Below are 12,570 nucleotides of genomic sequence, written 5' to 3'. Positions count from 1 at the left end.
CCCAGTTGTTAACACTAAATTACCTTCTATACTCTCCCACCGACGCAGCACCACAGTTTCTTTAGAAACTTACCCCTTCATTCATTTGTTATTAGTAGATATGAGGGAAAAAAAGGCACAAGGGTTAACATCTGTGTTGGTTTAATTGAAAAACAAAAGGAACAAGAGAAGAACTATTAGAAAGGATAAATTGAAGTAATCCAGTAAGATATGAGATTTTGCTGAGAGGAGCATCTCTTGAATTTGATGCAATCATTAACCTAGTGAATAAGCCTGCATTACAAATAGAATTGGAGCTAAAATACTATTCCTTACCCTGAAATTTTCTTTGGCTCTGATTACACGAGTTTGCTCTTCCCAGTTGGTTCCTCTTTTTTCATTCTGTTTCGTATTTAGGTTTGTTGGGTTTTGTTTTTCCTTTTGCAGAGCAATCTGATTCCAGTTATGTTTCATGTTTGAAACTGACGCAAGGGGCCTATCATTGAAAAATTTGTGGCCTTAAGTCAGAATGTTTTGTAAGGTTAAGAGTACTAATGGTTTGTTCTTAAGTGATGCTGTTGGTGTTTACCACAGTAATATTGTTAAAATAATCAAGTATTGATTGTACATATTAATATATAATTAAATAGACCAAACTTATTAAGTAACTTATTCTAATGACTAATGAAGACTCCTTTTACAACGCATTAGCAATTATTGTTGCTGGTTTGTGAATAAATCGCTACAATCACTTTCAAGTGCAATGGTTGCGTTAATTGTGAAGAGGAATACTGGTATCTTTTGTCTTTAAGTTATTTAACTAAAAAGGAGATAGCCAGCACACAGGCTATGATGGATTGTGCAATATGAGTGGTATCAAGGACCCTTGCAGGCTTGTTTCCAAGAGGCTTACATGTTGAAGCTGTGACAGTTTTGTCAATGAGAATATCTTCAGCCTTTCAGCTAGTCTCAACTCCTAAGGTTGTCGCTAAGTGCTGGCTGCCAGTGAAATTTGTGGGATGAAATTTTGGCTGGCAATCACTGGATAAAGTATATTTCAAGCACTTCTGAAGGTTACAGATTTTCATTTGTTTGCTCTCTTACAGCCCCCTTACAGCCCCCCTTACCTCACTGTGCCCAATCTTCCTTGGATGCCTTGTACCTTCTTCACTTACACCCCCCACCGCACCCCACCCAAAGACATGCAAAGACCCAGAGGAGATCAAACAATGCCATTTTCTCATCACTGAAATTGAATTAGGTTTCCACAGCATATATGATTATGAATAATGCAGCAGACTTATCCCCTCCCAGTATTTTAGATGGTTCATAAGTAACCATTGATTTTATACCTTCGATAAATAGTTACCCGACTATTTTAAGCATTATCAACCCTCTAAACAAGAAGAATTTGAAGTAAATAACCACCTTTAGCAACTGCAGTAATCAGAACAAGTATCTGATAGCAAAGCCACTATTTTTAGCAATCTTCATTAAAACAAGTACACTTTGAAACTTATCATAGTGTAGACAAAAAAATTAAAGCTTAGATACAACTTCCAAGATTAGGCCTTTACACCCTAACATCAGTAAAGGTATTCCCCATACTGTTCTCTATACATTCCCTCAGGTGCTGGCAAGGAGAATTTGTGTAACAATCAACAGCTTCTTTAGCTGCTTATAATTTTCTTTATTCTCATGACCTTACTGCATGACTCAGGGGTGATATTGTAAGGAGAAATTAGATACTAGTCATTCTTTGGGGTTGTGGGTTAAGACAAGTGATAACACAGAGCAAGAAAGACGGGTGACGTGGGTATTAACGTTGAATACCGTTACCTGTGCCGCCATAGCTTCAAATAAGTCGCCCCTTTAAGAATAATTATTCCAAATTCTTTACACCATTGAGAAACAAACACTAGTTGAGTAAATTTCTGAGATATTATACACTTATAACAACAAATGCGATTGCACTCGCTCACACCATCAGTTTTGCAATGTATGAAACAATGAATTACCTTACCTTTCCAGACAACTGCTTCGCTTTCTGCTCACCAACAACGCACTAATTTCCTTCATTTTAATCGATATTCCAGGCCCAAATTCCCCAGACAAGCGGAGAAAGAAAAAAGAATATCTTTCAAACACAAAACCCTTGCTTAAAAGGGATAACTGATGAAAGCCAGCTGGATTGTCCAGAAATCACCACTGAACTTGCCCGAACAAACCTCGCCAATATTTCCCGCCAGAATCTACGCCTGGTCGCCTTTCACCCAGCGATCCCTGAATGGTGCCGCCCGCTTTTCGTCCACCATGGCGTCTTCGTCTTCCAAACTATCCAAGCTGTAAGTGCCTCTTTTTCGAGACTTTAAGACCCGTATGACGACCTAAGCTAACTAAAGTGAGGTGTAATTCAACTTACGTAGCTGGCGGTTTAGTAAACTGCCAGCTGCACTTTAAACGTAGCTCTCGTGACGAATTTTCGTCACGTGTTGCCTGTGCGCGTCAAATTCCTTCTGTCACGAGACCGCACGTTCTTTGACCCGCATAAGGGCTCAAAAAGCCGATTAATGCTAATCCTTTAGAGTAAAGCCTAGAAAATCCTTCTTTCAAGTTTTATCTAATTGCTTATCCGTTCTTAATTACGTTTTTTTTCTTCTTTTGATTTTTTTTCAAAGAACACTCGTATTTAGATGACGATAACCAGCTGGATCAGAGATTATGGGATTATAAACCTCGCCCGGGGAGGTAAATTTCAACATCCGTCTCGTTTCCTTCTTTGAAAATTTTTATTTTCCATTCTTTATACTATGCAGTTTTGAGAATAGAAGTAAAGAAGAGGAACTTTATTTAATTTCAACGTTGTCACTATAAGCCATACATTTCTTAATTAAAATTCAAGATTTGAGGATTTGCTAAAAAATATGACAATATCTTTACTTGCTAAAATTTGTTATTCTCACCATCGTTTTTCTTTTAAATGTATAAAAATTGTAAGGAGAAATCCACTTTTGGTAACTGCTAGGAATAAAAATGGTTAAATCTGATCTGGGTCAGAAGAGTGACATTCTCCTTCAGAAAAATAAATAATTAGCCCAAACGTCACTCTAACAATACCTCATTGAGATCACAACAATTTATTATCATCATCCTAAGTTTCCACAATAATTTCTTTTTCTAATATTATCCTATTAGAATAACACTTAATTTTCTTTACTAGCTAGCTAATTTAAGGTCTTTAAATAGTTTCTAAACAGAAATGTTTACATGGAAATGCTTCACTTTAGGCATAGATGGAAATACTGGCATCTCTCTCTCTTTCTTATCATGACCAGTAAACCATGCCACTACACTGGAGTGTAATTTCCCTTCACATTTCAAATGAGAGCTGTTACTTTGACTCTTTACCTTAACTTACAATTCTCTACTTCTTTGCACCTCTAAACTATATACAACTCCATCTCAGCAATACCTTGCCTAATGTTTCATTATCATAGAACCATACTGTCAAAGTTTATGGTTCAACTCCTCACCATATTGTCTTTTATGTACTTATTTCTCTTACTACAGCTGCTTTTAACCCAAAAGGGATTTTCCATGTTCAATGTTTTCTACTCACATTTCACCTACGTGAAAATTTTAAATTAAAATTAAAACTAAATACATGTAAGCCTTCAGCTTTGAATACCCTCTGACTCCCAGTACTCTGAGCTGCATTTGTCTTATCAAAAAGCAAAACAGTGTGGGAATGAAAGCTTGAATCATGCAAGACTGCCCAATGTGACATATAGCTTTTTCTGTGAGTGCCTAATTCTATGAGTACCTAATTCATTTAGGGAACAGTAAAAGAGACCATAGAAATCTTAACTCCTTTCTTTTAACAATACTATTGATAGAAAAACTTTTTAACACATTACTGGATGTTCCAGGCAACTACATCATATTAAAATGTAGATTATCTTACTCTGCTAAGTAAGAAGTAAAGATAACTTAAATTTGGGTTCACACAATATTTGAAGGCTAATACAGACTGTCAACCACTCTTTCAACACTTTGGGAAAAAAATATAATTCTGATAATCTCTTGCAACTTTTCTCATTGTTTTGATGTAAAGTAAAACTACTGCAACTGTTCTATGTTTTCAAGAAAAGGAAGACACTGTCCATTCATGAATCCATAAAATAACCTAACCACAGTGTAAAATATTCTGTTAGACTAGATGAGAGGAACAGAGAATTCTGTACTTAACCCTTTAACTCCCAAGATCTCATTAGTAATTCTCCTAACTGTCTGCTGTATAGTTCTTGTGATGCTTGTTTGGAGAAATTCGTATTGGATCAACTAATAATCCCTTAATCAATAATTTATCTATTCTCATCATCACTTGTCTGCTTGATATTGCATTGATATTGGAAGGAGAAATTCTGTCTTGGTCTCTCATGGGAGTTAAAGGGTTCAGCTACATGGTCCACAGGCACTGAAGCTGACCTCAGTCTGAGCTCTCTGCAGAAAGAAGCAAAAGGGGATATTGTTGCCTCCCTCCTCCCTCCCCTCAGATTTAATGCTGGTCCAGCACAGGATAACTCTCAGTATTTTGTCAGGATTCCCTAGCAGTTTTCCGCTACCCAGTTCTTACCCAGGAGCACCACACAATGACCCCACTGGGGCTAGAACCCAGACCTCTCAACCCAAAGTCCAGCAAGCTAACAGTTTGGCCACCAAGTAATGGTTCAAAAACAAAAATGCAAACTCCTCATCAAAATCTTAGATCATCTTATTGAGAAATTCATAAAATAAGATTGAACTACTTTGTATGTGTGATAAATTCATTAATCAGCCCAAACGTGTCCATATTTGCTTTGTTAAAAATGAAATTTAAATAGAACTCCTTTTCAAATGTAAAACATTAAATCTTTGAGATATAGTTTGGTCTTTAATTAAGTAATAGCAAAGTGAATCTGCATAGTTGGCAGTAGTTGTAAAAAATTATCTTAAAGCTAAGAATTAGACGTGCCCAGCACATTCACTCCTGATTTCAAGAGAATTAATGACAAGTACACTTTATTTATCTATCTAATTATTCCATTTAGTGCCAGCTTTGCAGAATCAAGTAGTTTTTCAGTTAACTAATTTAAGAACTGCATTTGATGCACACTTTCTCATCCTCTACCACACGGAACTTCTCACCAGCCAAAGCCATACCACATCTAGCACACGTGAAGCAATCTCGATGATAAAATTTTTCACCATAAGCTACAAATTTGACACTTCCTTCTATCAGCTTTTCGCAAGCTGCACACCTCTTTGCAAAATTATTGCGGTAGCAATCTTGACAAACATTACTTCCCTCATGCTTGGTAAATGGCTTTCCTGCCAATGGTTGTGTGCAAATTGTACAAGTGAAGCATTCTGAGTGGTACACGTTGCCATCATGCTTTACTGAAGCAGTTTTTATAGGCTCATTACACCTGACACAGATCTGCAAAATAAATTTCAACATGTCATTAATCAATTTGTAACTCCAGTTAAGTTTTTTTTTTTGGTATGAAGTGTGACGTTAAAATTATTGATATATTTTCAGGTTGTAGTAGCCAGGCAAATACACCCCTAAACCTCTCTTTTTTTTGTCTGCAATGTAGACTTTTTCATATGAGCCAATTTCAACCAGTGACTTCATTGACTGAACACTGGTCTTGCCCATTTACCAAGGAGCTACAAGGAACTTTATAGGAAGGTATGAAGGTAATTTCAAAATAAAATGCTCTCTCCCTGAAACAAACGTCACCCAAAATTTGTTTGTCTCCACAACTAAAATGTTTTACCCTTCAACTGCCATGAGTGACCAAAACAGAATTCCTCCTCACCAAACCAATACAATATGAAGCAGGCAAGTGATGAGAATAAAAAATCAAAACATCAATTAGGGGATCATTGGTTAATCTTATACCAAATTCTCTGAACTAACATCATAAGAACTGTAAAGCAAAAGCAAGGCAAATTATTAATGAGATCTTGGGAGAGAAAAGCCCCAATTGCTAATTCTAATTTGCCAAACAAATCAAAACATATCACCTCTAGATTTCAGACCTTTTTTTTTTGGGGGGGGGGGGAGAGAGGGAAGGGGGGTAAGCTTTGATCTACAAAGTGACAAAATGACCCCATCCTTCTCTCCTTCCTTTGATGCCAAAGATAAAGCATTGTCTTGTCACTCACCTTGGCATAACCAGTCTCATAGCACTTTCCACACAGGCGCTTGTCCTCTCTTCTGATAAACTGCTGAGTACCAATAGGTTGTTTGCATTCATCACATATAAAACATTTCTCATGAAAGGTTTTGCTCTGATATCCAACTTTCTTCTCCCCTGGAGCAAAATCTCTACCACATATTTCACAAACTTTGGACGGGGTAATTCCACGACAGGAATGGCAGATCAAGTTGTCTTCCTTGAAGGTGAACCCTTGATTTAGCTACAAAATCAAATAAACATTAACCCTTTAACTCCCAAGATCTAATTGTTAATTCTCCCTTGTAGCTGCCACACATTTCCTTGTAAATTAGTTATGAGAACTTGGTGCTAGATCAAGATAGCAGCTTCTACCTGATAAGTTTGAATATTCTCATTACCTGTTTGCTGAAGAATGTATGGATATTCTAGGGAGAAGTTTTATGTTAATCACTTCTGGGAGTTAAAGGGTTAAATTAAGCACTCTGACTAAGGCTAGCTGTCAGATATCGAAATTATACCACTTTTATGGCTGTATTCTATAACTTAAATCCCTAAAAGAAAAATCCTGCAAAGTTGTAATGCATAATAACAAGAAGGGTGTGAAACACAATTGCACTTAGAGCTCTTTTCAATTAACTGTTGTAAAACTGAAACCAAGGTAATCATAACAGCCAACCAGAAGAAAGTTTAACCCTTTCACTCCCAAGATCACAAGAGTAATTCTCCTTATGGTCTGCTATACAATTCTTATGAAGTTAGTTTGGAGAATTTGGTATTGGATCAGCTAATAACCCCTCATTGTTATTTTTCTCTATTCTCATCTCTTGTCTGCTTGATATTGTTTGAATAATGTGGGGGAGAAATTCTGTCTTGGTCACTCATGGGAGTTTAAGGGTTAAAAGCCAAAGAGAACTCAAAGTAAAAAATCAATCAAACTGCCTTCAGACAAGTTACCAGGTCATGAATGGTTTTAGTTTTGTATTTGATTGGTTAAGAGTGCCACAAGTTTTCTGAACCAGTCACGTAAAAACCAATGCAATCTCTTTTGATGCTCAGTTTAAAATTGTTCTGACCACCACAGGTACTTAACTAATTAACTCCCAGATCAAATTTGTAATTCTCCTTACTGTCAACCATACAATTCTTAAAATGTTGGTTCAGAGAATTTTGTATTGGATCAATTGATTATCCCCAAATTGATATTTTTCTTTATTCTCTTCACTAATCTAGTTGATATTGTATTGATACTGTAAGGAGGAATTCTATCTTGATCACTTGTGGGAGTTAAAGGGTCAACAGTATTTCATGAGGACTAAATTTTGAGACCATGGAGCAATGTCCAAGGACTGAAACTTACCAAAGGCTTTTTACATTCTGGCTGTGAACATACAAAGCATTCCTCGTGCCAGTGTTTACCACGAACATCAACATCTTTAGTGCCAGGACCAATCGGAATCTTGCAATTCTCACATTTATTGGCAAATTTTTTATCATAGCAGTTGATGCAAGAAGGCTGCTCATCCACTGTGACAAATTTCTGGTTTGACAATGACTCATCACAGTAGTAACAGCAAAGGTGACCTGGATGCCAGTTCTGGTCCATAGCCTGGGAATATTCCCCTACATAGATCAACTGGGAAAAAGGTAATTCTAAAATTTATTAAACCCATTTTGAAATCACTGGTGGTCCCTGTAATCTGATTGGCTCTAATAAGTTATCAACAAATCACACCATTTTTTGTTTTAAATTGCATCTTTTTTTCCCAGCCAATGAGGAGGGTTCAGTAAAAACACAACAACCAATCAGATTTCAAGGCTTGTTTAAAGTAACCAATCAAATTACAGGAAAATGTGAGACAAAGAGTATCATGTGGCAAATTTTGCTACCTTTGTTTCCAAAACTGTTATTTTTTCCCCCCAAAATAAGGATGAATTTAATTTCAAACCAGCTCAGTACTGCATCAATGAAATATTTGAACTGGCAATGTCCTGTATTTGAGCAATTTCAAAATGGATGTAATAAAGTGGTAATTGAACCTTGTGTCGTGCAATTTTGGTCTGAAATCATGCTTGTGATTTCAAATGGAACTCGCGCTCATGCTCATTCAATTTTGAAATCATGCATATTATTTCAGCCCAAATTGCGCTCCACTCAGTTCAATTATCATTATAAATACCAAATGATAAATCATAAAAAGTGTTGCCTATCAACAAATCAATAACGCTAAATTTTGATAGTTGTGTTGAGTTGACCATTGACGTAATATCAACATGAAATTTTGCAGATATCTTGCCTCATGTCGTTGTCTCACATGCGACGATGATGATGATAAGTACTGATGCATATGAGCTACCAAGATGAAAAATTGACCCCCAACAGCCAGCAAGTTGATAATTTAGTGATCACTGTAACAGCAAAAACCATGCTTAACATCAAATAAATTTCCATTGCAAAGTTTATCATAACACATTCATACCTCCTCACATCCTGCACAGCGAGGCTTTAGTGACTCGCTCCAGTGCCTTGGACAGAATAGCTTCTGCTTTTCTTCATCCCAGCAGTAGACAAGATCAACTAGGAGCTCACTATCTTCTGAGCACACAAAACATTGCACATGCCAGCATGAGTCTGGTCCTGAGCGAATGGCAAACACAGCCATCTCACCAACATTCATTGGGATCGTGCACTTAGTGCATGATGCTGGCATGGTGAGGCCTGTTTTCACTGCTCCTGCAAAGAAAATAATGGCTTATACTGTCAGCATAGTGTGCTTATTAGTTTGAAATGGCAATACACAATTTCTTACCAACTCCCACAGCCTTGTCTAGCCTCTTCAGACACATGTCATCCATAGCCATCTTCTGATCCAGTGCCAGTTTGCGGCAATGCTTTGTAGAGAAATCTTGCAGTGGCATCTGGTAAACACGCTGCTTCAACCAAAACCTAGCACCCTTAGAATCAAGTTTTGGGACCTTATCTTCTGGCAGCTTAGACATGAATTCTGTGATCTTAAAAACAAAATAAATCCTTCAATTCACAAAATCTGACTAAATCATAATAATTTGTAATTGCAGCTCCAAAAAATTTCCTTATAAATAAGGTCAGACAAAATAAGGTCTTATCAAGATGAAAATTGCTAGTGATAAATTTGTCATTCCTTGTCTAATGAACCCTTTCACTCCAGTAACTTGACAATAATTCTCCTAACTGTCTATCAGACATTTCTCATTAAGCTGGTTTAGAGAATTTGGAGTAAGATCCAGAAATAATTTCTTAGTTGATATTTTTCGACATTCTTACAAAATCTTGGCTTGTTACTGTATTGATATTCTGGGGAGGAATCCAATTCAATTCTCTCATGGTACATCAAGCACTTAAGATTCCTGGTCACTATCACAAATAACTGGTTTAACATACCTGGCCACCTGTCAGACCAGCAGGCACCCATACAAATCCCTCTGCATTCGCTTCCTTCACTTTAGTCAATGATGGCTTTGGTGGCTTCTCTTCAACCCCCATACGGTCTTCTGGCAAATTATTATGGCTTGAATTCAGAGGAATGTCATGGCACTCTAATGGACATTTGCAGAAAATGCAGCTCTTTCTGAAAATGAGAAACAAAGTGTTTACAGGGAGATGCTTGTAAGCTTTGTAGCATGCCTCCAATTCATTAAACAAGTAAGGCTATTTACTGCTGCCACCAAGAGATGTACCGGTGACTGAAATGTTGTCATTTCAGGTAAAAGCTAAGTTTTAGTCCCTAAAAGTTAATAACAAGCACTTTGAGAAAACATTGAATAATGCTTAGTGCTATATATACTTATAAAGATCTGTCCTGGAAAAGTTTTTCAGAGGTATTCAGAGTGTTTTCTGTATTCTGATGCACATGTAGTGCAAATTCCACCACCACTCTCACCTCCATGGATGAGAAGAAAGTCCTCGACAATTGCAGTCCAGACATGGCTGCCCTTCAATCTCACCTGCAACCAATGGCTCCTGTAAAGTTTACAAATAATGCAATGTTGGAAAAGATGCAAGGTACATTATGTGTAGCCGCAAAATTTACTCAAAACTAAAATGCTTCTTTAACAAAAAATATCAGTTTTATTACCTATGTGGCCAACTAAAGTAAAATATCACCCTTGTCAAGGTAGTTTCATAACCTTTCTCCCCCCCCCCCTCTCAAATCCTTTTCCCCCTGGGATTAATATGCATAACTTTAGAAGATATCTATCATAGAATGGAAAGTAAGGATTTTTTTTTCTATAGACAAGGCTTCCATCTTGATTTAACTTAAGATAGACAATAGATTTTGTTTTTCTAGCCTTTCTTAGGTCAAGTAGAGTAAGAGCCATGTGCCAAAACAATTCTGTTATAGGGACCAAGAATGACAATATAAAGTGGACAATCTTAAGATCAGCCACTTACACTTCATATCAATGACACCACGTCAATGCCAAGCGTGGGAAAATTTTGTGTTTTGGAGGGAAAATTGTGAGTTTTGATTTCTCATTTGACAGCAATGATTGATAATGTTACATAGGAGGTATGTGATTGTTAAAAAGGATCACACTGCATGGCACATTCTCGCGATCAGTTGAAACAGACTGCTAAGCAGTAGTACTTATAGCAAGAAAGTTGGTCCAACTTTTTAAATTGATGTCATATGTGACAGAGTGGCTACACGTGAAGTGTTTATTCAATTGTGGAAAAAATGGCAGTGTTCTGCTTTATAAGGCATGAAAGTTTACATGAAGCACAGCTGCTAATAGCTTTGTCCAGTCAACTATGGGATTTTTCATTTCAGCATTGAAAATTTCAGCTTGGCCATGTTTAGGTTACTCTCTGTCCCCTGTAGATTGTTAACAATGAACTGGCAACACAGGCATGTCGTAATAAACTGTTGTTGATGAAACTAATGAATGTTAAATCCATCTATTTTGCATAGAAAGTTTTGACTTAAAATTGAATATGCACTGATGGAAGTTTTGTAGATATAGGATTCAGTTGACCATGACAAAGTCTCTAGGAAGTAATTAATAATTCTTAACATTTTCAAATGGAACAATTTAACAAATGAATAGAATTTCTCTTCGTCACGATTTCATGGTCGAGGTCATCTCTCGATATTTCAACCTTTCCTCAAATGGAATTACAGAAGGATCATTTGAGATATGCAGTGTTCTAATTCTTGTACTATTATTATTGCTTCTGTGTTAGCTTAATGCTACACTAATTTTGTATTTACAAAATGAATTTGAATAATGTAGAGACACAAATTAAACTGTATTCCAATGTGAAGTCTCTAAGAAGTGTTTCTTAATTTTAATTGAACTTTTAAATTGAACGATCGCTATCGTTGCCCTTGAAATTGCTTCTGATAGTTACCAAAAAAGGTTTCAAACGAGTTTTCTTTGCCAGTTGACATCAAAACAATGTGTTTTCGAGATATCAGCAAAGGGGCACCTACGGGCATTTGCATTCTGTTTGTTGTTGCATTCCACTGAAGGTCAACTAGGCAGAGACGATAAAAACTCTCAGAAAATTCCAGCAAGCTACTTGTGGCATTTAAGTTATTTATATCCACTAAGGAGGCCTTGAGCTTTCAATTAAGCGTTTACAGTAATGAGAAAGAATTAAAGACATGTGAGAAGATCGCAACAGAATTTTTAGTTTCAATTGGCACACCCAAAGAACTGGCACAAAAAATTCAGAATGGTAGTGATTTTACAAGACATCTTAGCATCTTCTCACCGCTTTGAACCGTAGGATTTGTCCTTAAAGCTTTCGAAGTATAGCAGTTCAGAAATCTGTCTGATATGAGAGAAAATACACTCGACAACATAGTACATCGAAGCCAAATTTGCAGTGAACACAGCTGTCTTAAGTTGCGATTATTTTTACACACCGAAGGTGTGTCCACATCGCAAGAAATTTAACTCGGTGTGATACGTTTTTCTTAACCGATCAGCGATCACGAGAAGGTTACATTCTCTCTATCAGCAGGAGTGTTTCGTATAGAGGAATCTAATTCTGCAATTGCTTTAGCGCTTGTTAAAAGGATTTGTAAGTTTATAGTGAGCGCCTCTGGAGACCACTCGAATGAGAGATCACTTGGTAACGCAGTTGTAGCAAAATTCGCGAACGACACGAAAACCCTCGAAGTTTCTTACCTTGCCTCTGCTCGAATCTGCCTGGAAAGTGATGAAATCAAGCGAGTCGAAATCGGCAGCCGACATCTCTTTAAAATCGCTTGTCTAAGCGACGGACGAATAACTCGGTATGTACGGGTGAGGGTCATTTGGCCCAGACCGACAATATTTACCGACCAATCAGTGACGCGCAAAATAATCATGTGTTTGT

At 37.0% G+C, this 12,570-nt stretch overlaps 1 protein-coding gene and 1 long non-coding RNA gene across 2 annotated transcripts; one reads left to right on the top strand and one right to left on the bottom strand.

Moving 5' to 3' along the window:
• The first annotated feature begins 2,187 nt into the window (after window positions 1-2,187).
• Window positions 2,188-5,702, top strand: LOC113673159 (uncharacterized). Its single transcript, XR_016182648.1, has 3 exons — window positions 2,188-2,324; window positions 2,658-2,727; window positions 5,561-5,702. It is a non-coding gene; the product is annotated as an uncharacterized LOC113673159 (long non-coding RNA).
• On the bottom strand, window positions 3,101-12,532 carry LOC113673156 (testin). Its single transcript, XM_027189521.2, has 8 exons — window positions 12,381-12,532; window positions 10,124-10,203; window positions 9,625-9,811; window positions 9,014-9,215; window positions 8,684-8,937; window positions 7,564-7,839; window positions 6,193-6,447; window positions 3,101-5,458 (listed from the first exon to the last, which is right to left on the bottom strand). Exons 1-8 carry the CDS (start codon window positions 12,444-12,446, stop codon window positions 5,111-5,113), a joined length of 1,668 nt encoding a protein of 555 aa, XP_027045322.2. The 5' UTR covers window positions 12,447-12,532; the 3' UTR covers window positions 3,101-5,110.
• Between the last annotated feature and the right edge of the window lie 38 nt (window positions 12,533-12,570).

The sequence above is a fragment of the Pocillopora damicornis genome, chromosome 13, assembly GCF_964200805.1.
Source record: "Pocillopora damicornis chromosome 13, jaPocDami1.2, whole genome shotgun sequence".
In the NCBI taxonomy this organism is placed as follows: domain Eukaryota; kingdom Metazoa; phylum Cnidaria; class Anthozoa; order Scleractinia; family Pocilloporidae; genus Pocillopora; species Pocillopora damicornis.
The sequence above is the reverse complement of the archived record's forward strand: the minus strand, read 5'-3'. Positions and strand labels throughout refer to the sequence as shown.